The 23,573-nt window shown below is 53.9% G+C and overlaps 2 protein-coding genes and 1 non-coding gene across 4 annotated transcripts; 1 reads left to right on the plus strand and 2 right to left on the minus strand.

The window, feature by feature from the left end:
* The first annotated feature begins 573 nt into the window (after nt 1-573).
* On the plus strand, nt 574-7,716 carry FOSB (FosB proto-oncogene, AP-1 transcription factor subunit). Of its 2 annotated transcripts, XM_061139605.1 has the most exons (5): nt 577-1,494; nt 3,416-3,736; nt 3,983-4,090; nt 5,084-5,248; nt 5,389-5,524. In XM_061139605.1, the coding sequence occupies exons 1-5, from the start codon at nt 1,369-1,371 to the stop codon at nt 5,389-5,391; spliced, it is 723 nt and encodes a 240-aa protein (XP_060995588.1). In that variant the 5' UTR covers nt 577-1,368; the 3' UTR covers nt 5,392-5,524. The 2 variants fall into 2 exon arrangements, with proteins under 2 accessions (XP_060995587.1, XP_060995588.1); XM_061139604.1 differs by having other exon boundaries at nt 574-1,494; nt 5,084-7,716.
* Nucleotides 7,717-10,162: 2,446 nt separating this feature from the next.
* On the minus strand, nt 10,163-10,249 carry TRNASTOP-UCA (transfer RNA opal suppressor (anticodon UCA)). The gene has a single exon. It is a non-coding gene; the product is annotated as a tRNA-Sec (tRNA).
* A 3,408-nt stretch (nt 10,250-13,657) lies between these two features.
* RTN2 (reticulon 2) lies at nt 13,658-22,372 on the minus strand. Its single transcript, XM_061140572.1, has 11 exons — nt 22,170-22,372; nt 20,242-20,286; nt 19,649-20,119; nt 19,284-19,541; nt 18,580-18,822; nt 16,654-16,861; nt 16,161-16,299; nt 15,941-16,010; nt 15,765-15,811; nt 14,432-14,490; nt 13,658-14,155 (listed from the first exon to the last, which is right to left on the minus strand). The coding sequence occupies exons 1-11, from the start codon at nt 22,201-22,203 to the stop codon at nt 14,074-14,076; spliced, it is 1,656 nt and encodes a 551-aa protein (XP_060996555.1). The 5' UTR covers nt 22,204-22,372; the 3' UTR covers nt 13,658-14,073.
* Nucleotides 22,373-23,573: the final 1,201 nt, after the last annotated feature.

Genomic DNA, 23,573 nt, shown 5'->3' on the forward strand with positions numbered 1-23,573 from the left:
GGGTCCAAGATACACACTCTTTGTCCATCCGGGAAAAGTGAAGCTGAAGTTCAGAGAGAAAAAAAAATTTTTTTTTCAAGGTTGCACAACTAGTCAGGGCAGAAACTCGTAAGAGCCTAGGGACTCCACCCGCACCTCCACTTTCACCGGGAGCATCAGAGTCCCACCCACCCGTCTCGGGACTCAGTTTCCCCGCCTATGTGACTACAACCACAGACCCAGAGTCTCCTTTTGGAGATTGACCTTCCTCTCGAGAGAGGGCGCTGCACCATCAGGGGAAATGGGAGGGGCGGCCAGAGTGAGATGGACCCCTGAGTTGGGGTCTCCCTAGCCGGGATCCTTTGTCGGGTCAGTCTAATAACCTATTAATACCAGCACACACCCCCCCGCCCCACCGCCCCGGGCGGCGCTGGACTGCGCAGACGCAGGCGGGTTCCGCAGGCGCGCCGGGCAAGCGCGCGAGCGAGCGAGGGATTCCCTCTGACGTAATTGCTAGGATACCAAACAAACACTCAGCCGCGCCGGCCGAGCTCCTTATATGGCTAATTGCGTCACAGGAACTCCGGGGAGACCGGTCGGGATCCCCTCCCGCCGAGTGCTCCAGAACGCAGCCCCCAAGACCCCCAAGGCCACGAGGGTGATGCAGATGATCAGATCGAGGCTAGGACAGACCTCTTGCCGGACGGTGTGGGGCTGGGTTCACAAGGGCCGGAGATATCTAGAAGTTTGCCGAGTGAGGGACGGGTGACGTCAACAAGGGGGCCGGGCCCCGGGCATATAAATACAGGCTGGCGGATCCGAGCTTCATTCATAAGACTGAGATCTACGGTCAAGGCTGGGACACGCGGAGCTGGAACTTGATTGTTGTGGTTCTTCTTCTTGGGGGCTGTGAAATTCGGTTTATTTTCTTCCGGAAAGTTTTTGGAAGGATTCTTCTAGATAATTCTACATTTTCTTTCGGAGGATCGACTTACTTTTTTTTTTTCATCTTCTTTACTACTCCCTCCTCCCCCGTGGGACCCGCCGGACGCGTGGAGGGGACCGCACCCGAAGCAGATTCTGTATAGCAGGACAGAGCTTTCCGCCTCTGGGGGAGCGATCCCCCCTCGCCCCCGGGTCCTGCGGAGCCTGGACTATCAAGAGACACAGCGGCATCTTGTGGGGGCCTGAGCACCGCAAAGGAATTACACGGAAACTTTGCCATTGTTGGAGCGGGACGCTGCCCCGACCCTGAGTTTCCCCGGACAGCGCACTTTGGGGACGCGCTCGGCTCACCCCGGACTCGCACCTTTCTTCTCCCACCCGGCCATAGCCTTGGCTTCCCGGCGACCTCAGCGTGGTCACAGGGGCCCCCCTGTGCCCAGGGAAATGTTTCAAGCTTTCCCCGGAGACTACGACTCCGGCTCCCGGTGCAGCTCCTCACCCTCCGCCGAGTCTCAGTATCTGTCCTCGGTGGACTCCTTCGGCAGTCCACCCACCGCCGCCGCCTCCCAGGTAAGTTCTAGAGGTTTGGGGTACTGCTTTGTGGTTTATAAATTTTTTAAATTCAAGGGTGGAGCGATCAATCCCCTCACCCCAAATCAAACGCGTCCAAATCTAGGATCTGACAGGGAGTAGGCTCACAGCGCACTTTGCAAACTGCAGAGTCCGGACGTGCCTGCAATTGGCTGTGTGCGTGGAGGGCAGGGAGGGAACACAGAGGGGTGAGCTTTGGGGGTGGGGAGAGCGCGCCGCTCAGTGCAACGTGTGAGAGGTGGCAGGGCTGAGAACTTTTAGCCGGTTCGGGGACTGCCCCTCACTCAGGTCACCAACCTGAAGCTAGAGCGGTTAGGCAGGTGGGGGAAATCCCGGAGAAGCTTCCAGTAGCCTCCTCTTTTTCCTCCTCCATCCTAGCGCCTACTCCAGCGCCGGGTCACCCTCGACCCAGCGGGAAGGCGGGCCTCGAACCCTCAGTGGCGCTGCCTCCGCCTCCTGCGCGGAGACGTAACGGGGTACCCGTGCGTAACGGCTGACGCGCTGGAATCCTCCGTCTGACGCGGGGCACGCACGGCGCGTGGCGCCCCCTTCGTCCGCCCCGCCCCTGACGTCCCGGGAGCGTTCTATTTTGGAACGCCGGGCCACGTTGCTAAGGGAGGGGGCAGCTCGGCGTTCCGATTGGCCGCCGCGGCACGACCTGTGGCCAATCAACTTTCGCTTCCTATTTGTAGGGCGCAGTTTCCTTCCCACAGTTCGTCCCCGGAACCTGTGGTTCTCCGGCACTAGGGTCTCTTTCACGGGTCTCTAGAGGCAGAGCGAGGGGATTCCTGTCGCCACAGGAGCGATCTTCTGCGACCCAATGAGTCCGCAAGGATCTGGCAGGGATCCTGTCCCTCTGCTGTCAGGGTCAGAGCGTGTCTGTGTGCCAGGGTTCCTTTGGGAGACGTAGTGACCGTCACCCACCCCTCCAGGCACACACAGACACAGTCTCACTCCTTCTGTTCCGGACGCCCGGTGCCTCCGGTGTGTCAGAAAATAGGACTAAAGCCGCTAGCCCTGGGGGATCCAGCCAGGTGGTCTCCAGGAGCCCCGCCCCCTCTGAGTTTCCCGGGCGCTGATTGGCCAGTGAGCCAGCCCATCCCTCACCACGCCCCCTGCGAGAGTAGTTGAGCCTTCCGAGCAGTTCTAGGATTACATTTTGGGGGGGGGGGGGGACATGAGCGCTGCTGGGGCTTGGGGTCTCACGACCTACCCCACCCCGCCTCCGCGACAGTCTGAGGGAGCCTGGCTGCTCACTTGCTCTCCTTGTCTGCCCACCGTAACCTGTCGCTTGTCAGTCTCACTCTGGGGAGAGACAATTACTTGAAACGTTGTTCTAAACTCCTAGGCCCGTCCCCCAAGCCTCTTTTAACTGGGACCCCCCGCCCCTGCACTGGGGTCTCATGGACCCTCTAGTCCCTTATCCCTGCGCTCAGAGGGGTGTGTATATGAGTGTGAGTGTAGAGGAAGGCTTAGCCTAAGGCCTCTCCCTCTCCCTCCCCTTGCCTCTGGGGTGGGGGTGGGGTGTTGTGGCTGTGTGTGTGGCTGTGACTCCATCCCGGGGGTTCTGTCACCCGGCTGTGTCCAGCCTCCTCCCCACCCCCCACACCTAAGAGTCACCAACCCGGGGTGTGATTCACCACCCGCTGGAACCGTGCAACCTTTCCCCGAGGAAGAAGGAGGAGGTAGAAGCCAGTTGCACAGAAATCCTCTCATTAACCACTGCGTCACGGTGTAGTGGAAGGGTGGGTGTTGTGGCTTTTTGCCTGTGACACACACATCCACACCCGCTGGCCCTGTGCTCACTCACCGGGTCGGTGTGTGTATGTGTGCTGGGTGTGTGTGTGTCGGTGTCTCTGTTTGTGTGTCTACGCCTGTGTGTGTATGTGTCACCCCGTAGGAGTGCGCCGGTCTTGGGGAAATGCCCGGTTCCTTCGTGCCCACGGTCACCGCGATCACAACCAGCCAGGACCTCCAGTGGCTTGTGCAACCCACCCTCATCTCTTCCATGGCCCAGTCCCAGGGGCAGCCACTGGCCTCCCAGCCCCCGGCCGTCGACCCCTACGACATGCCAGGAACCAGTTACTCCACGCCGGGCATGAGTGGCTACAGCAGTGGCGGGGCGAGTGGCAGTGGTGGGCCTTCCACCAGCGGAGCCACCAGTGGACCTGGGCCTTCTCGCCCAGCTCGAGCCCGGCCCAGGAGAGCCCGAGAGGAGACGGTGAGTAAGGGGCATCAAGCTGCTCTGGGGGCTGAAAGGGTGGAAGTGAGAGAGGCAGGAACTTTCCCACTCTTGGGGTGAGGGACCACCTGCAGCCTCAATACTGCAGAAACCCTGTCCTCCTCCCCACAGCGAGGACTTGGTCCTTTTCTGACTCCTGGGGGTTCTTGATGAAGAGGAGGTTCAGGATGGAGGGGGAGGTACACCGTGTCCCCAGAACTCACCATCTCTATTTCTCCTACTCAGCTCACCCCAGAGGAGGAGGAGAAAAGAAGGGTTCGCCGAGAACGAAACAAACTGGCAGCAGCAAAGTGTAGGAACCGGCGAAGGGAGCTGACTGACCGACTCCAGGCGGTGAGGATGGTCCCAGGGGTGGGGTGGGGTGAGGGAAGGCTGAAGGGGGGGCTCTCTCCCCATCTTCTGCTGCCCACCACCACCTGTGCCTCCATCCTGAACTGAGAGCAAGACGTTCCACATGTGGAACTGGATACAGGTGGGGTCAGCCAGCTCACACACAGCGACCCTCACTGGCCAGTCCTGTCCTGGTTGATGACCCCCTCTTGCCCCTGACCACTTGCCTGGCCTTCACTTCATCCTGAGGGGGACCTATGAGTGACCTTTAATAGAGGGATGCTTCACTCATGTCCCTTTTTTGGTCTTGGGCAAGTGATAACCCTTTTTGCCTCAGTTTTTCTATCTCCTCATTGAATCTCCCAGGTTCCTTCTAGCTTTAACATTCTGGAGGGTCTGAGAAACGAAATCCTTTAATTCTATGTCAATTCCCCCACCACCTGCCCCCACCACCTGTAGTTCTATCTTGGGCTGGTGGCCTGTGCCAAGGTGCCCCTCTATTTTCATGCCCTACCTCAGTCTGAGAGTTTTCCATTTTATGCTTGTAGGGAGACCTGCTCACCTTGGAGGAAATCAGGGAAATTGTCTACTTCCCTGAGCTACCTGGTCTCTTCTCTGGGAGGCAGAGGGGAAAGGGTAACAAGGAGAATAGGGGGCATGAAAACATGTAAGGATGGTTGGTTCATTCAACAAACCTCTGAGTGCCTCTTGCAACCAGAGACTTCCCATGTGTTCCTGGCCCTTTTCCAAACAACCACTGGACAGATGGGGAGACTGAGGGTCCTAGAAGGCAAGACCCCTGCCCCAAGTCCCCTAGTACACCAGGCCTCCACTTCAGGGGGTCTTTCAATCAGGAGCTGCCTTCCAGCCATGGGCCTTAGCCTTCAGAGTAGGAGAGCTGGTTTCAGCCATGACCCAACCTTCTCCAGTCGCTCACGGCCTTTTTCTCCTTCCTTGCTCTCCTCCGTGCTCCATCGTGGCCATCGGGGACCTCAGGAGACAGATCAGTTAGAGGAAGAAAAGGCGGAGCTGGAGTCGGAGATCGCCGAGCTCCAAAAGGAGAAGGAACGTCTGGAGTTTGTGCTGGTGGCCCACAAACCGGGCTGCAAGATCCCCTACGAAGAGGGGCCCGGGGGGCCCGGGCCGGGCCCGCTGGCGGAGGTGAGAGATTTGCCGGGGTCAGCATCCACTAAGGAAGATGGTTTCAGCTGGCTGCTGCCGCCCCCGCCACCACCGCCCCTGCCCTTCCAGACCAGCCAAGACGCACCCCCCAACCTGACAGCTTCTCTCTTTACACACAGTGAAGTTCAAGTCCTCGGCGACCCCTTCCCCGTTGTTAACCCTTCGTACACTTCCTCGTTTGTCCTCACCTGCCCGGAGGTCTCCGCGTTCGCCGGCGCCCAACGCACCAGCGGCAGTGACCAGCCTTCCGACCCCCTGAACTCGCCCTCCCTTCTTGCTCTGTGAACTTTAGACAAAACAAACAAATACACAAGGGAGAGAAATTTGGACGAGGAGGAACTGGAGGAGAGAGGGGAAGAGAAAAAGCGGGCGTGTGGTTTCCCTGCCTCTCCTGTTTGACCCTCTGCTGCCGCTGCCATCGGACAGGAGGACTTCCTTGTGTTCTGTTCCGCCTCTTGTTTCTGCCGGCCCGGCGAGGCCAGAGAGCTGGTGACTTTGGGGGCACGGGGTGGGGAGGGGATGGACACCCCCCCAGGCTGCCCACGGCTGCCTGTGGGCCGTTTCGCTTGGACCCAGGCTCTGGGGATGGGGGGTGGGGGCGGGGGCGATGCCCACCTTTGGGCTGGAGGGAGCGGGGCTGTGGGGTGGGCTGGAGTTCTCTCCAGAGAGGTCCAACAAGGAAATGCCACCGAACCCCCAGAGCGTTTCTGCCACGCCCACCCTTCCCGGGGTGACTAGGCTGGTTCTCCCTGCCGCCCCCCACGACCTTAGCTTATTTATCCAACATTTCCACGTGCTTCGATCCTCCTCTGAATTGAGCCCCCTTTAGAGGGAAGTTGATCCCCCCCCCCCCTCTTTGATAATCTTCCTTCCACCCAGACCTGGTCTGAAATGTGAACCTCCCTCCCTGACCGTCCAGCTGCTCCGTCCGGGCAAAACTGGCTCCGATTTCGAATTTCTCGCCTCCTAAGCCTCCCCCAACATTCAGCCCCCAGCCCTTCTTTCTGATAACAGTATTATTCTCCCCCTGCCCACCACCCACCTCCCACAGCCTCCCCTCCGGGCCTTCCTTGTTGGGCCTCTCTGATTCAGGCAGCAGGGGGCGCTGTGATGCCTGTCCTGCTGGAGTGTTTATACTGTGAAACGAGTTGGCCGGATTGTGGGGGGAACCGGGTGGGACAGAACCCCTCCGGAGGGATTGTGCCCCCCACTCCCCAAAGCCTTTCCGTGGTCTCCCCTCCCCCTGTCTGCCTCCTTTCTCCCCTCAAAATGAGTTAGACTCGAGGGGGTGACAGAATCCGGAGGGGATGACAGTTATCCATCCGCGTGGCCTCTCTCCTCAGGACCCACGCCCCGCCTCCGCGCCCCAGACCAAGCCCTGGCCTTTTTCTTTAAGGCCTGTCACCCTATCCCAGCCTAGGACGCCAACTTCTCCCTTGCCTTGGCCTCCCACAACCCTTCTAGAAAGGGAGCAAGGGGAGATTGCCAGGGCTCCCCGACATTTTCCCGGAGAAGATTTAAAGGCTGAGGCTTTGACCCCCACCACCCCCTAATATTTCTGGACTGGCAAACTCCAAGGGACTGGGTTCCCCGAGATTCCAGCTTCCCCTCGCTCAGCCCCAGCCCCAATTCTCGGTTTAGGTTCCCTAACCCTGCCTTTCCCCTCATGAGGATTTTATCATGAGGCCAATTGATATTTTTTAATATCGGGTGGGTCACGCCGCCCTCTGTGCTGCATGGAAAACATTCCACTGCCCCGTCCTGCGGCTCCTGCCCCGAACCCAGACGCCCCCGACCCACTTCCGTGGCTATTTATCCCTTTCTCGATTTCCGAAAGGCACTTATATCTATTATGTATAAATAAATATATTATATATGAGTGTGTGTGCGCGCGTGTGAGTGTGTGAGCGCTTCTGCATCCTTGGCCTAGGTCACGTTGGCCCTCAAAGCCATGCCGTTGAATTGGAAACACTGCTTCTGGAAACTTCAGGCTGCCTGTCTCCGGCTGCCTCCGTCTCTAGCTGTCTCTTTTCTGACTGTCTCTGGTTGTTTTCTGGCCATCTCCAGCTATCTCTTTCCTGAGTCTGTGTGTTCCCTGCCAGTTTTTACCTGACCCTTTCCATGTGACTGTCCCTGGTTCTCCAGCTGTCTTCTGACTCTGGGTTTGTTGGGGACCTGATATTTTATTTTTTGAGTAAGCCTGAGGGATTATAGATTTTTGCAATCTGTATCTTTGAGAATTTTGGGTGCGAGTGTGAGGCTGTGAGCAGGGCCTGCCCCTGCAGACCACAATGTATTGAATCCCCAACCCCACCCCCATGCTGTATTTGTGATTCTTTTTGTATTTTGCACCTGACCCCCCGGGGGTTGGGGCTGGCTGGCACTGGGCCGCTATCCTCCCCCTCGTGGTTCTGCACTGTCGCCAATAAAACGCTCGTAAAAATGTATCCACCAAGCTTCAGGGTCTCTTTGCTCCTGACACCCATCATCTGCCTTCCCTTCAGCATGAGGGAGTGAGGTTAGATTGCTACAGGACTACACACACACACACACACACACACACACACACACACACACACACATACATATATGCTGGAACTCTTACTAGTGAATCAGTCAACAGCAGGATGGAGGGAGGCTAGACAGTCAGAAGGACTTCCCACACACACAGGCTGTACCTCCTCCTTGAAGAAGTAATGAGGCAGAATATTAGCCATGAGGTGTCTGATACCAAAATACTAAAGGCTCAGGTAGGCTTCCTGGTGAAGGAAGAATTTATACTTGACCATGTAATGCTCTGGGGTTGGCCTGAGCAAAAGTGAGAGGTAGAAAAAAATTTGAACTGTTGAAGACCACTCAGGTACATTGGGAGTCCTCAAGGTTACATGAATCATAAAACTTGGATCACTTTACAGTGAAGATGAGTTTCCTTTTGCTTTTTCACATGATCATGTCTTCTGGGTTAGGAACATATTGGGAACAACCCAAGATTGACTAAACCAAAGATATCACCACTTTGTCCACAGATACACTGAGCCATCCCCATTGCAAAATCCAAGCCCACTCTCATTTGCATAGCAGCAAGCACTTTGAGAATTGAAGTACTGGTCCAGAGGTTAGGTATCTTAGTAAATGACTAAGCAGGGGGATTTGTCATAATCCCCTTAATTTATTTATTAGCTCAAAAATTTTGCTAATTTATTCATTTCCAACTGTCAATTAGTTCAAACAAAGTCGGACACGACTGAGCACACACACACGATGTTATGCACCCAGGATTGGGGACCCTGCAGAGACTGAGGCAGTCTCAAGCTCCCCCTCCCAGGGTTCACAGTCGAGTGGGGGACGCAGACCTGTTCCCAATCAGGGATGATCTAAATTGAGCAGAATTGGGGGGTCCATGGGACTTGGGGGGCCCCCGTGGGGGCACCTAACCTGGTCTGGGAGTCAGGAAAGACTCCTGGGAAGAGAGGATCCCTAAACTGAGTCTTAGAGGATAAACAGAGGGCATAGAAAGAAATAGAAAAAACTGATTCAAATGAAATAGTGCAAAGAGTTGACCGGGGCGGGGAGGTGGGGTGGGGGCGCTGGTACGTTGAGGAAACTAGAGGTTCCCCCGGGGCTAGAACAAAAGGCGTGAAGAGAGAGGTTGAGCAGGGACCAGATTCTGCAAGCTAAAACTCCAGACTAAGTTTAGATCTTCTCTTGAGAGTACTGGGGAGCCCTGGCAGGTTTTGGTCATAAGAAATTCAAGGACAGTTTTGTGCTTTAGGGAGACTCCTCTAGCTGCCAGGCTGAGGATAATTGGGAAAGAGGCGGGGATGAGGCAGAGGACCAGGGAGGAGGCTAGGATGAGAACACTGAGGTGTGAGGGGGTGCCTGGAGCAGCACCAGGGCTGTGGGCTGGAGAGGAGCGGAAGGATTCAAAAGACTTCGAAGAGGCAAAACAGGCAGGGTTTGGTGAGTAACTGGCTCAGGAAAAGACAGCAGGGGGCAGTGGTAAATAGTGTGGGTCAGGGGTCTGAGAGCCCTGGGGTTGGAGGCCTCCCAAAGGTGATCCTGGACAAAAGGTTTCATCTTTCTGAACCTCAGTTTTCCCAGCTGCAGAATGGGCTGAAGGGTATCAGTGAGCTTATACACGCCAGCGCTGAGCACAGAGTAAACGTGCAATTATTACCATCCTCATCCCCGTTGTTACAGCCATCCTGTTTCCCTCTCTGGAATACTCTCCCCTTCTGCTACCTAATTCACTCCCATCCTTCAGGTATATGTTCAAACGTTACTCTGACACCCTACCTGAACTCAGGTCTCCTTATAAGATGTCCTCATAGGCTCTGTACCTGCCTTCCCAGTAGTGAACACTTTGATAGTTGTTAATTCAATGGGGAATTGATTAATGTTTAAAGTTTGTCTCCTCCACTGGTCACGAGGTCAGGGTCAGGGTTTTGTAGTCATCAGCGTGTCCACAAGACCGCTCAGTGCAGGGCTGGGCATGGCGCAGTCACCCAGCAGATACTTGTTGAATATGTGAATGAATAAATGATCAAAGGAATAAATATTCGACTGTTTTATAAGTGCATGCGTGATTAAATACACGAGTGGGTAAATGACCGAATAAGTGAGTAAGCAAGTGAAGGGGAAGAATCTAGGATCACTTTCTAACTGTAAATTTCCTAGAACTGAGAGTATACACGAGTTTTTCTTCATCTTTTCGGAGTTCTTTGGTTTTCCCCGGGGCGGGCAGGGGTGAGGTACGTGAATGTACTCACAGGGAAACACTTGAGCGGCGAAAAATAAAGACTGCAGCGACATCTCCAGAAGCGGGTCCTAGGTCCTCTGGGCCAACTCGCATTCTAATATCCAGTTTGGAAGAAAAAGGTAATTAAAGAGCCTCGCCCGAAAGGTGGAATTGAACCACTCTGTCGCTAGACAGCTACAGGTTTGAAGCCTGCACCCCAGACCACTGAGGATCATCCGGGCGAGTTAAAGCTCGACCCATACAGCCATATAAAAGACAGAAATTTTTAATTTTTTACACTTATGGTGATATAGTTTGCAAGGGTGTGAAACTGTTGATTTCAACATCTATAAATTCTCCCAAGTTTATTACGACAGACGTCCTCCCAAAATGCTGCGTTTGCCTCCTATGGATTGATTGATGTCGCTTTGGAAACTATCTCATTTGCATAGCACCGCCCATTCTGGGAAAAGGTGCTAGAGGACGTGGCCCCGTCGTGTCTAGCCGTTAAAGAGACTGAAGCCCCTTTTATCCAAGAGAGAAGTCCATTTATTTTTTTAAAACAAAAAAGATTCATAATTCGGGATTCAGAAGCTTCTTTCCTGAAAAATCTGAATTCGAATGTGTGCGTTCCTGTTAAGAGTCTGATTTAGCCCAGACGCGGAGATTCCGCGCTGGCGGCTGTAGGGCTGGTGCGACACCTGCTGTTCTTTTGTGGAACTTCAGCGATTTAAACCTTTCAAAAGGTTAATGAGGGCCTCTCGGTTCAGTTCAGTCTCTCAGTGCTCTCCGACTCCTTGCGACCCCATGAACTGCAGCACGCCAGGCTTCCCTGTCCATCACCAATTCCCGGAGCTTGCTCAAACTCATATCCATCGAGTCAGTGATGCCATCCAACCATCTCATCCTCTGTCGTCCCCTTCTCCTCCCGCTTTCAATCTTTCCCAGCATCAGGGTCTTTTCCAATGAGCGCCTACAGAGTCCCAGACACAATCCTAGGTACTGGGGATGACAGAATTTCTGTCCCTATTGAGCTTAAACACTAGAGATCATCTGTTTTTGCATTTGCATTTTATGGCCGAGGAAAGTGAGCCATAGAAACGGATAGTACCCTACCCTATCCACACAGCCCATCCACGTGAAAAAATAGAAAGTGTGCCATCGTAATTATTATTTAAAACAAACCAAAAAAAAAGTGATCCTTTTATAATCCAAGTCCGTGATCCTTTGACAACAATGTCATTCCCCGACATGAATCTTCCCGTGTCTCCCTTCTCAGTGGAAAAGTCAAATCTCTTACCGCAGCTTTACAATCCTGACAATTAGCCCTTTCCACTTCTCTGACCCCATGTCGTCCTACTCCTCTCTCCTCATACACTTGGTTTCTGGCACACAGATCGCTTGCTGCAGACACCAGGCATGCTTGCTTCCCAGGGCCATTGCATCTGTTGACCCCCATGTCTGAATCTCCTTTCCTCCATATGTTTCCATGACTCACTGCCTCCCTTCACTCTGGCCTCTGCTTAAATATCACCACTTAATGAGGCCTTCCCTGACCACCCAGTTTAAAATAGCAAGGCTTGTCACTCTGTCCCCTTCTTCTGCTGGACTTCTCTCCATCACCCTGATCACCACCTGCCCTTGTCTATGTCCATTTGCTTTTTGTCTGGCTGCTCCCGCTAAAATAACAGCTCCATGAAACCATGGACTTTGTTTTGGTTCATTTCTGTGTCCCTGATAACGAAAGAGTGCTTGAGCACTTGCCAGATGCTCACTATATGTTTGTACAATGAATGCAAGAATATGGGGACTTCCATGGTGGTCCAGTGGTTTAGGCTCTGTGCTCCCACTATAAGGAGGCACAGTTTCCACCCCTAGGTGGGGAAATAAGATCTGCATGCTGTGGGGCAAAAAAAAAAAAAAAAAAAAAACCCAAAACACCATCTTTTTCTGAGCCTCAGTTTCCCCATCTGAAAAACAAAACTAGTGCAACTAGGGGGAATCATGGCAAGCAGATGGATATAAAAGCCAGACATGACACTGTGAGTGACTCAATTAAGAATGTTTCCATCACCAACCTGTTTCCTGCCTCCAGTGGGGGTGCCAAGGATGGGCTTGGGGGCTTTAGACATTCTTGTATCCATAATCTCAACCAGTCCCTCTTTCTCCAGTTTTTGATAAAGACAAACGGACACGTTGACTTATAGAAAGTATCAATAAAAATATCTTTAGGAAAAAAAAATATCTTTAGGAAGTGTTACTATTTTATTTGGAGGTTTAAAACATTGCCCCTAAAAAACAAAAACAAAACACTGCCCCTGCTTGCCAAATCCAGATTCTGGAGAAGCCCCTCAAGTACTCTTTCTTTTAAGTAGGAAGCTGCTGCTAGGCAACCCCTGTATACAAAAACTGAGACTGTAACTACCACTCTTGTAACGTTATTATATATCTTGTAAAATGTGACATGTCTCACTAGAGGCAAGATTTTAAGTGATGCACAAGTAAACATTTTGTTTATTTATTTATTTTTCAAGTAAACATTTTAAACGGTAATAGTTTTATGTTTAACTGTTATCTTCGATTGCTGGCAAGGGATACTGACTTCCTTAGTGGTGGGAGTAATATTTCATTTTAAAAGACGTTTGCTTTATTTTTTAATAAAACAATTTAGGGAATTCCCTGGTGGTCCAGTGGTTAGGACTCCGTGCTCTCACTGCCAAGGGCCCTTGCTTGATCCTTAGTCGGGGGGTTGAATTCTACAAGCAATGTGATATGGCAAAAAAGAACAAAATAGTCAACTAGCAGAACAGATGATATATAGATCATCAAGGTCCAAGGAACTGAGTGGGAGGTAGGTAGTTTAGGGTGACAACTTTTCATTTGAAGAAAGGGAGGCTTCCTGCTCAAGGTCACGTAGTTGAAAAGTAGAAAAGTTGATTCAAATCCAATCTATTGGTTTGTTGTTGTTTTTCCTATTTTTTGGTCCTTCTGCAAAGTCTGCGGGATCTTATTTCCCCCAGGAGGGATCGAACCCACGGCCCCCTCTGGGGAAGCACAGCGTCTCAACCACTGGACCTCCAAGGAAGTCCCAGGATCCCTGGTCTGTAGGCTCGAGCTTCCTGCCTCCTCTCGCCCCGGTTTAGTTTTGGAAACCGAGGCCCAGAAGCCACGAGGCCCTGTGTTTATTCCCAAGGCATTTGGAATAGAGAGAAGTGGGTGGATGAGAGACGTTTGAGAGAGTGAATAGACGTGGCTTCACGACTGAATAGATGAGGGAGTAGGAGCCCAGGGCCAAATCTGGGTCTCTGGTGGACAGGAGGGGGACTCCCGGACTTGGAAATCAGGTAAGACCAGGAAGAGGTTTGGATAGATTTGAGGGGGGAGTCCTCCAGAAGGCAGCTGGATACATGGGTCTGGGACTCAGGTGAGATGGGAGCACAGCAGGCGGAGTGTGGGGATCGCCTAGTGCTGTCTGCCAGGAGTACAGGCGTGGAAAGCGACTGTCAAGGCCTGACGAGCCCTGGGATCCGTCGCCTCTCGGTTCTTCTTCTGCAGAGATGGGGAAGGTTCCTTCTTGAGAATCACTTACGCGCTTTTCAGGGCAGAATATGAAAGCTGGAGGGGGCTGGAAGCACAGGAGGCCTTGGGTTTTCCACAGAAGTCTTTATTACAGTGTAAATCCAAGCTCAGGCCTCCCCTGGGCCCCATGCAAAGCCCCAGCGTTGGGGCTAGTGGCGTCGAAAGAGACACCAAGCCCTCACGGCGCCTCCAGCGGTGGGGTCACGGAAGTGCAGGGCGTGTGCCCTATCTAGGCAACTACAAGTCCCAGCAGGCCCCGCGGCCAAGGTGCCTCGCTTTCCTTGGACTCCTAGAGCAGAGCCTCTTGGGAAATGCAGTCCTGACCGCTCAGGCAATTTGCGCAAACTCCCTGGTGTGAGTGATCCTGACACCCACTGGGAAATGGCTCGGGCTGAGGCTGAATGAGGGCAGGGATGGAAGGGAGATGGAAGAGGGCAGAGGGCTACAGGGGGTGGGGGCAGGCGTCCCGCAGGCAGAGACACCTCTTTCATTCGGCTTTGGCTTTGGGTCCGGAGACTGCAGCTGCTACCGAGGCAAGGGCTCCGGTCCCTGGGATCTTAGCTCGGATCCTGAGGGAGAAACAGGTGGAGTCAAGGGGTGGGGCAAGAGAGGATAACTCTGAGAACTAAAGGGAAAACTGGAAGGAGGAACCTAGGGCCCAAACCAGCCCCAACCCTCCACCTACTGGCCTGAGATGGAACTGTCTCTTAGCTTTTAGGAAGGAGATATTCAACCCCAGATTTAGGGATAAGGAATATGGGGAGGTGGGGATGCCAAGGGGGCAAGGGGAACATTCCCAAGTTTCCCCATTCCCCATCCCATCCATCTCCACCACATGCACTTACTTAGCTTTGATGTGGCTCAACTGATTGGTCACCAATCCCACATACTGATCAATCTGGGCCTGGGGGGATGAAGAAAAGGGGTGAAAGGAGAGATTGGAGATTGCTCTTCTCCCTAATTCATTAAGGAGGATGCTTCCTCCCCCGACTCAAATCAGGAGTTGGGGGGAGCGGCCCACCATGCCACCTTCAACTCTAAACCTAATAAAATACCCTTGGAAGTCAGAAGTCCAAGTTAAAGTGTCAAGCTGATTGGACCACACTCTGTGTAGGAAGGGATGATAGGCAGACACAAGAATTTGCCAGTGAGTTTGTGTCCTGAGCACTATTGTTAATCTTTGAGATGTGTGTATGTATGTGTGTTTAGGGACAGCGTAAGAGCAGAGGGCATTGGTGTTGCTTGTCAAGTCCCTGAGTGGATTGATTTAAATACTAGTTTAATTCACAACATTAGCTGACTTTGTGAGTCTTGGTGATTTCAGCATGTGAGGGAGTTAGTTAGGACTATATCCCTGGCAGGGGTGGGCATCCCTGGGCTCTAGCTGTGCTTGAGAATGTAAAAAATGGAATGTGGTCCATCTGTCTGTCTCTGGATAGGATGTATGTCAGTTGGCCCTGGTTCTGTCAGTGTTCTGGGTAACGGACATCCCACCTGATTTAACTGAAATGTAAGTCCCTCGCAGTTTCAGGGAGTGAGGGCATCAGTCAGTCCACCTGATTGGCTGGGATGGGTGCCAGTCAGACCCAGGCTATGTGTAGGGATAGACGGCATCAGTCTGTCTGTCTGTCTGCAAATGGAATATGTGTTTGTCAGTCCCTGGTGGTATCACAGGGACAGAGGGTATCAGGCTGTCAGGAGGAGGTGTTCACCTGTCTGCCTGTTTCTAGCTAGGTTGACTGTTGTTTGGCCTCCTGCTGTGTCAGGGAGAGAAGACACCAGTCAGGCTCCTTCTCCGGAGCTAGGACATGTCAAGGCAGGCCTTGCATCATTGTTGGGGAGGAGCATTGGTGAGTCCACTTGCCTTGGGTTGGGATACATCAGCTAGATCCTGGCTCTGCCACTGGCTCTGTCATGGGACACCAACCAAAATGCCTGTCTCTGACTATTGAAATGTATTAGGTAGACTCTAGCTGCATGGAGGAAGGGCAGCAGGCAGATCAGCTGTGCCTGGCACGTGTCAGTCAGACCCTGACTCTGTCGGGGTAGGAACACCAGCTGGTCCTCTCATCTTGGGCTGGGACATTTGTCATCGACCCTGGCTGTTGGGGGGCAGGGGGCGATCAGACCAGTTGTGTTTGGTTGGGGTACTGCCAACTGAAGGCCTGTCACACTCACCTGATGCTGTCGATATAGCAGAGGGACTGTGAATACACCGATCACTCCTGCGGACACAGAGATGGGGGCGGTCAGGGTACTCCCCGGAGATTAACAGTTCCATTCATGACCCTGTCCCCCACCAAGCCCCAGTGGCCCACCTCCCCACCCTGCCCTCCACAGCCTACCCAGCTCACCCAGAATGAGAAGAGTCAAACCATTGAAGACGGCACCCACGAAGGTCAAGATGTAGAAGAGAAGGGCCAGCTGAGGGTGAGGGTGAGGGTCAGCAGTGCCTACAGGGTGCACCCAGGCTGAGAGCTCACCCAGCAATGGCCCTCCTCCCCCTCCACCCCACCAGGGGCAAGGAGGTGAATGCTGGGGACCCAGGAGGGAGGTGGGGGGGCTTCAGGGCACCTTGAGGGAGTCCACGAGGTCTTCTACCAGGAAGAAATGCCGCAGCTGTATGGCCGCAGAGACCACGCGGGAGGCAATCTGCTGGGACAAACGTTCAGTCTGCTCCCGAGTCAGGGTCAGGTCCACGTCCAGGTAGGCCCTGAGAGGACAGAGGTGTGTGAGGCGACTCGGCGGGTGGAGGGGGCCCAGGGTGATGCCCAAGACAAGGGCCAGAAATGAGGGTTGGGGAGGAGGCCAGGTGTGGAGGGGTAGGGTGAAGGTCAGGGTCAGGAGATGGGATCAAGGATTAAGGATCAGAGGTTAGGGTCAGAGGTCAGGGCTGGAAGCCAAGGGTCAGAGTCCAGTTTAATGTCAGGGTATCAGGTTGGAGTTAGGAACAGGAAGAGGATGGGTCGGGGCCAGACTGAGAAGTCAGTGCCTGATCTGAGGTCATGGGTCAGCGCTAGGGTCTGGATAGAGATAAGGGGTGGGGGGCCGGGCTGGGGCTTCTCACTGGAAGGGGTTGGTGCCGTCCCCCCGGTGCAAGGCCTGCAGCACTTTTCGGTAAACCCTGAGAGAGATGGTGCCGCAGAGCAGCAACAGGGCCACGTGGGCGGCCACGGACACGATGCTAAAATGCAGGAGGCTTAGCAGGGAGACCATGAGGCCTGTGAAGACCACTCCTGACGTCCTCGTGTCCTTCCAGTACAGCAGGTCCGCCACTGTGGAGGGAGGGGGCGGCAATCAGGCTGGGGTTTGGAGCTGCCCTGGCTGACCTCTTGACCTCCTACTTCCTGTCTTGGGGCTGAACCACGACCTCTTGACACACCTGTGGGAGCCTTAACCCAATTTCCAGATTTTTTATTTGTCTTGTTTTATTCTATGCTAGGGCTTTCCTGGTGACTCAGACAGTAAAGAATCTGCCTGCCATGTGGAAGACCTGGATTCGATCCCTGGGTCAGGAAGATCCCTTAGAGAAGGGAAAGGCTACCCACTCCAGCATTCTTGCCTGAAGACTCCCAGGGACAGAGGAGCCTGGCGGGCTACAGTCCATGGGGTCACAAAGAGTCAGACATGACTGAGCAACTAACACTTTCATTCCATGCATGCCTCCTGGAAAACCCAAGTTAACTGTCTAGTGAGTCCCCACAAGCTTACTCCTGCCCATAGATTATGTGTGAACGGAAGTTTGGGTGAAAAAAATCATGCATATCTCACTCTACTTTTTCTCCTAGAATTCTCTTCTGGTCAACTGGAACAGCTTTTAATTCATTCTTTTTAAGGGCTACACAATATTCCATGGTGTAGCTACACCATTATTCATTTTATTCAACCACGTATGTATTACCAGGCCATTTATTTTGTGCCCCCCCCCAATCCCTTTCCTAGACAGTACTGCAAACAACAGCCTCCTGTAGATATTCTTACCTCCAGGAGTTTCTATTTCTGAGATACAATCCCAGGGGTCAAATCACAGGGTGGACTAATTTTGTATTTTCAAGTATCATAAATTTTATCGGATTGCTTACAAACAAGAGTCTAACAATCCTTTTTTCTGTGAAATGAAAGTGACCTTTCCCCAGCACCCTACCCAGCAATGGGTGTTATTGTTCTTTTTATTTTATGCACCCTGAGGGGTATAAAGTAACATCTCCCTGATACCCCTACCAACACACATATCTGAGTCCTAAATGTATTAATGACATCATTCTCCTTCCTAGGCTCTAACTCAAATTTCTAACTCACCTCCCAAGCCCAGCCTAAACTTTGATCAGTGGCCTTTGGACCACGTTTCATCTCACGCATCTTAACTTTTAACAGCTTTCCCTATAATCGGCTCCCCTTTGAGCCTTGAACTGAGAGCCTGGTACCCTGCCATCTATTTCTGGATTGTTTCCATCCTACCACCCTTACTGCACTCAAACTGACCCATCCCAACCAGTCCCCCTCAGAGTCTGACACTCCTCACTTCCGCATCCTCCCTTACACATCCTCCCATCTACTGTAACTAGGGTAGGTCTCCCCTCAACCCCTCCCCTGCAGGCTCCCCAAGGCCTGCGCCACTGGGTGGGGGAGGGGCCGGGTCGTCTGAGGCGGGGGCTAAGTTTAGGCACGCTGGGGGGAGGGAGCCTCTCCCGCAGCTGTGCTGGCCTGTCCGGCTACGGAGTGACAGCGCCGCCTGGACCAGAGGCTGGGGGGAGGGGGCCTCGCTGCTCTCGGGCCCCAAAGCTCCGGCTGGAGAGAGAGGGGACCCCACATTCCCACCACGCCCTCCCTAGGTACCCCCACAGCCCCTCAGCCCCAGCTGGGGGAGCTTGGGGAGTCTGGGACCAAGAGGAAACATCCCCCAGAGTTGAGGGCGACAAAAGCGAATCTGGGGCCCTTTCCATGGTCCCCCAGCCCTCGCGTCCCAGCGTCCCAGCCCGCCCCGAAAGCCCACCTTTACTCCCCATCTCGGCTCCTCCGAGTGAGAGGCTACAGACACCGCTGCTTCTCAGGGATTTTGCCCACTTCAGTGGAACCAGGAGGGAGGGAATAGGGGGCGGGGCCCCCTTTGTACCCAGCCAATGGCTCTCCATAGAGGTGGGAACAATTCCAAAACGGTGTGGCTGTCTTTGTAAACAGCCGAAAGCAGGGATGTCTACAACCAACCTATAGGAACCGTTCATGGAGACTGAGCATACTTTAAAGCAAGGCGGGTCTATTTACAATTTGCCAATGCTAGCGGTCAGGGAAGAGGAAAGGTTTTAAAAGGCTCCGAGTTTACTTTTACGAGCCGGGTGGCCACATTCAGAACAGAGAGCCTTACTTTTTCAGGGATTCGACCAGTCCAAAATCAGCCTCTAGGGGGAGCACTACAAAAGAGGGATTTTTTTTTTTTTTTAGCAATTAGCCAATCCCAATCCTAAACCCTCAATGGGCGGGCTAATTTATCGAGTGGGCGGGGCAGCTATATAAAAAGAGCCAGTGGCAATCTTAGGTAACGGGACTTTTTTTAAGGGTAGAGTTTATAATCTCCTGCCAATAGCAATACCTCCTCCGTTTCTCCACTCTCCTCAGTTCCTTCGGGAGGTTGGTGCCTTTAAATATCAATCCTCCACCCTCCCAGTGGTCCAAAGTAGCACGTTCCCTCGCGGAGTTTACCTAGAACGTGTGATTCCAGTGTGAATTCTGATTGGTCCGTGCTATCGAGGCATTGCCCCGTGATTGGCTCCTGCTCCAGCTGCCCCCACGGCTCTTCCTCCTTCTCGTCCAGCAAGGGCTCATCCGGCCAAGAGTTCGAATCCCGGGATCGAGGTGGGGATGGGGTGGGGGTCTGGGGGATCCCAGAGACAGGGCTGGGCTGTGGAGTAAAGACTTCCAGCGGCGAGGACTGAACGAATCCGAGTGGTAGGTCCAATTCTGGTGCGTTAGAGAGAGAAGGCTGTGAGCTTTTGCTTTGGAGGTGCCCTAAGGAGAGAAACCACCCACCCCTTGTGGCTTCAGTCTCAGCACCTCAGACATCTCACCTTTCCCAGCCTCTCCAGCAACTGATCCTTCGGGCTCCTCGTCTTCCAGCGGAGTGGAGCTACTGGTGGCAGAGTCCTCCCCAGTCCCTGCTCCCCGGGTCGCCCAGCCCAGTTGATCCAGCTGAAGCCCCAGGTCCTCCGGGGGGCGCTCAGCTGGAGGGGCAGAACTGGGGTCACCTCGACGCCCTGGCTCCGGGGATTGACTCAGGCTGGGGATGCTTTCCAAGCTGTCGCCCAGGCCGGGCTGAGGGGGCGGGTCTCGCGGCTCCGAGACTGAGCGGCCCTGGGGCCGTGGGCGGCGAGCGCCTGATTCCCTGCGAGCCCCAGAGCCCACCACACCGTCGAAGGCGATGTAGGAGAAGGTCAGCTCCCGGGGAGTGCCCCAGTCCTGCGACGTGGTCTCCTCCTCGTCGTCCTCCGAGAATTCCCGGGCTGTATGCAGCTCCCGAAAATCCGAATCGTCGTTCCCTCCTGCCACGAGCAAAGGAGGGCATGAGCTCCTCTGACGAAGACCCTGACCCACTCCCTTAACCCCTTGGCCCAGCTGTGAGCCCCCTTCAAGTTACACTCTCACGTCCTCCCTCTTTGTTTACCTTCTGTGGAGTCAGGGGTAGATGAAGCTGTAGATGGAGCTTCTTCTGCAAGAGGAAAATATCGAAGACTCTTAGAAGTTTAGACTGCCCGAGTTACAGTAGTGAGCCAGTCCTGGAAACTTATCTGAATTAAGGAATCTTATAATTTTCATCACAGGACCTTTAGAACATTCTGCATACAGACTGTAAAACCTTCCTATCCCTGTTATCTGAAGCTCAGTCTTGGAAGTTCACATCCAGGAATCTTGATCTTAGAGTCTTTAAGCATTGCTTCAGTCGTGTCTGACTCTTTGCGATCCCATGGACTGTAGCCCCCCCAGGCTCCTTTGTCCATGGGATTCTCCAGACAAGAATACTGAAGCGGGTTGCTGTGCCCTCCTCCAGCGGATCTTCCCAACCCAGGAATGAAACCCGCGTCTCTTACGTCTCCTGCATTGGCAAGCAGGTACTTTACCAACAGCGCCACCTGGGAAGCCCTTAGGGATTTTAGGAGGCTTTTAGGAGGTTTCAGTTCATTAATTCTTTCAACAACCACTATCTGAGTGCTTAATAAATGCCAGTCACTATTTTAGATCCTGAAAATACAACTGTAAACAAAACCCCTCGTCTTACAGAGTTTACACTCTATAGGGGAGATAGACACAGACAATTAAACTTATGGTGTTGGGTGCTAAGTGTATGCAGAAAAATCAAAGAAAGGGAAGAGAAAATAAGGGGATGCTATTTCAGACAGGTTGGTGAGGAAGACTCCTTGGATGACATTTGAGCAGAAATCTGAATCATGTGATGAAGCCATGAGAATATCTAGGGAAAAGTCTTCCAGGCAGAGGGAAAAGCCAGTGCAAAGGCCCTGAGGCAAGCACTAAGCTTTGCATATTTGAGGAACAGAGAAGTGTGCAGATATGACTGGAACAGGGTGACTGATGGGAAGATGATGGGAGATGAGAGCAGTGAGGTAAGGTTGGGGCCGGGGGGTGGGGGGGGGGGGGGAGAAGACGAAGGGCCTTCCTTTGTAAGTGCAGGTAGGGACAAGATCTTAGAATGTAGGGATGATACGCTAAAATGTTGAAATAACAAATTCTTAGAATCTTGGCATCTGGACTCCCAAGACATGCAAGTGGCTAGGTCAGTGTTGAAATCCCCAGTTCTCAGAACCTCGGGGGTGTGAGACAGAGAATGTTAGACAAGGACTATTAGAGCTCTGGGTTCAGAAATCATGAGGCTTAGACAAGGCAATGTCAATTATGGAATTCAGCCTCTCAGAGCTAGCTTGGGGCTTTGCCTACAGGAGATGCTCAATACCTTTTGGAAATTGAAATCGCATGCCCCCCGCCCCCACCTCATTTCCTCAGATGGGGAATAGGAGACCAGGAATGAAAGACCTGGAGTGGTAAAATCAGCTAAGGATCCAGGAGTCCTAGCCCCAACCCAGAGATTGGCTGTTTCCTGGGGACTGGGGATTGGACACTTCGGGTGAGACCGGGGCTGCCTCTGATTCTGGGCAGAAAACGGAGGTGGGATGCGAAGATGGGTGATGCGGGGGAGGGGGAGTCAGACCCCTCTTCTCCATCCTGACTCTACCCCTCCATTGAAATCCCCTCCCCGCCGGCGGCGGCCAGCACCAGGGCGAGGGGACAGCTCCTGGAGAGCGTCCTCTTCCCCGGGCGGAGCCCCGCAGCTCATCCAAGCGCCCAGCGCGCCCCCCTTCGGCTATCTCAGTGCCCCCAACCTCTGCCGAGTCTCACTCAGATTCTCCGGGTCAAGTCGCCCCCATCGCTGCCAGAACATGGGGGAGGGCAGATCTTCCTTTGTCTCCTTCACCTCCTCCCCTATTTCGGCTCTCCCGCCGCCCAGGTCGGAGGGGAAACCGAAGAGGAGCCCACCCGGGCCTCTGGGCCCCACACCAGGCCTGGGCCTCCCCTACTCACTGCAGTGGGCGAAGACCGGCAGGACCTGCCCCATGGCCCCCCTCGGGACTGCATCGGGACCCCCGCCCACTCCGGCCACGCCGCCTTGGGCCTGGGGCCGCGAGCGCTCATCTCCGCCGCGCCCAGGACGCCGCCGCCGCCGCCGCCATCCTCGCCGCCTCCTCCTGCCGGGCCGTTCCAGCAGCAGCCGCCGCCGCCGCCGCCGCCGCCGCCCTCAGTTCGGCTCGGCAGGGGCGGGCGGGGCCGCTGAGGGGGGGCACTGCAGCGCTGGGGCCAGGGGCGGGGCCACAGACCGGGGGGCGGAAACTGAGGGAGGGCTAGGGGGCGGGGAAAAGCTCGGGAGGATGGAGGGGTGTGGCCTTCCTAATAGAGGGGCGGAGCCAGGGTAGTAGGCTACTGGCCGAGAAGTCGCGGAAGGCGGTCTGAAGGGCGGGGTCTGGAGAGAAGAGGGCGGGGCCTTTGGTGGGTACGGAGTGGGGCCGAGAGTGGGGTGACGGGCTCAGCGAGATAACGATGCAGGAGCCTAGGCGGAGAGGATGGAGGCGTGGAACTCAGACCCGGTTCTGGTGGAGCTAGAGGTGTCAATAAAGGGAGGGTACAAAGATTCTACCGCTGGGAGATAAAGCCTGAGCTTTGAATCTCAACGGGAGTGGGAAAGTGGGCGGGAAGAAACTACTTGGAAACTTTTGAGACAAGGGGAGGAGCTCAGACTTGAAGGGCCTTAAGCTAATTTAGAATTATTCAGAGTTGGGCGGAGTCAGTCCGAGACAGAGGAGCTAGAGGCGTGGCCTAGGGGGAATAAGGCAGAACAAACAAGGGAGTTGGTCTGGCTCAGAAGGTGAGCGCAATCTGGAGTGAGGGGGCTGGGCCTGTAGCTAAGAGGCGGAGCTAGAGTCCAGTCGGGATAGCAAATGTTTGGAGCCACTGTATGTATGAATGGATGGGCGGGACCTGGAAGAGAAGGGACTGAAACCCGGGGACTAGACAGAGAACGAGAGGTCGAAATAAAAAAGTTAAGGATCGAAAGCTTTTGAAACCCAGGATGGGACCACTGATATGGGAGAAGATTGGACAGAGCAGGGCTGGGTATCCGGAGCCGAGTGTTGTGTTGAGAATACAGATTCTAGAAATCCTTTCCCAATAACACTGTTTACTTCTGTGACACGGTTTCCTCTCCGGTAAACCGGAGATGATGATGTAAAATTATGTGTAGCTATGGTCAGTGCTAGATTGGCACTATTGTCATTTTTCTCTGATCCAAACCCAAAGCCTCGCTTTGAAGATGCGGAAGGAGGGAAGCCCTAAGAGTTCAACGCTTTCTAGTGACTTGAGTGCAAGTCAAGGGCATAGGAAGGAGATTTAGGTGGTTTAAGATGTCACAAGGCAGGGGATTAGTGAGCGGGT

Source organism: Dama dama, chromosome 4, assembly GCF_033118175.1.
Source record: "Dama dama isolate Ldn47 chromosome 4, ASM3311817v1, whole genome shotgun sequence".
Classification (NCBI taxonomy): domain Eukaryota; kingdom Metazoa; phylum Chordata; class Mammalia; order Artiodactyla; family Cervidae; genus Dama; species Dama dama.

Bases quoted from the DNA above. Each gene is read 5' to 3' on its own strand.
- RTN2 (XM_061140572.1), bottom strand. From the start codon at position 22,203: ATGGGGCAGGTCCTGCCGGTCTTCGCCCACTGCA. The intron at 16,011-16,160 runs GTGCCCTGAAGC...CCTCACCCTCAG, and splicing joins ACCTCGTGGACTCCCTCAAG to CTGGCCCTTCTCTTCTACAT. The intron at 14,156-14,431 runs GTAAGTGCATGT...TTTCTCCCTCAG, and splicing joins TTGAGCCACATCAAAGCTAA to GATCCGAGCTAAGATCCCAG.
- FOSB (XM_061139604.1), top strand. From the start codon at position 1,369: ATGTTTCAAGCTTTCCCCGGAGACTACGACTCCGGCTCCCGGTGCAGC. The intron at 1,495-3,415 runs GTAAGTTCTAGA...GTCACCCCGTAG, and splicing joins CCACCGCCGCCGCCTCCCAG to GAGTGCGCCGGTCTTGGGGA. The intron at 4,091-5,083 runs GTGAGGATGGTC...CGGGGACCTCAG, and splicing joins TGACTGACCGACTCCAGGCG to GAGACAGATCAGTTAGAGGA.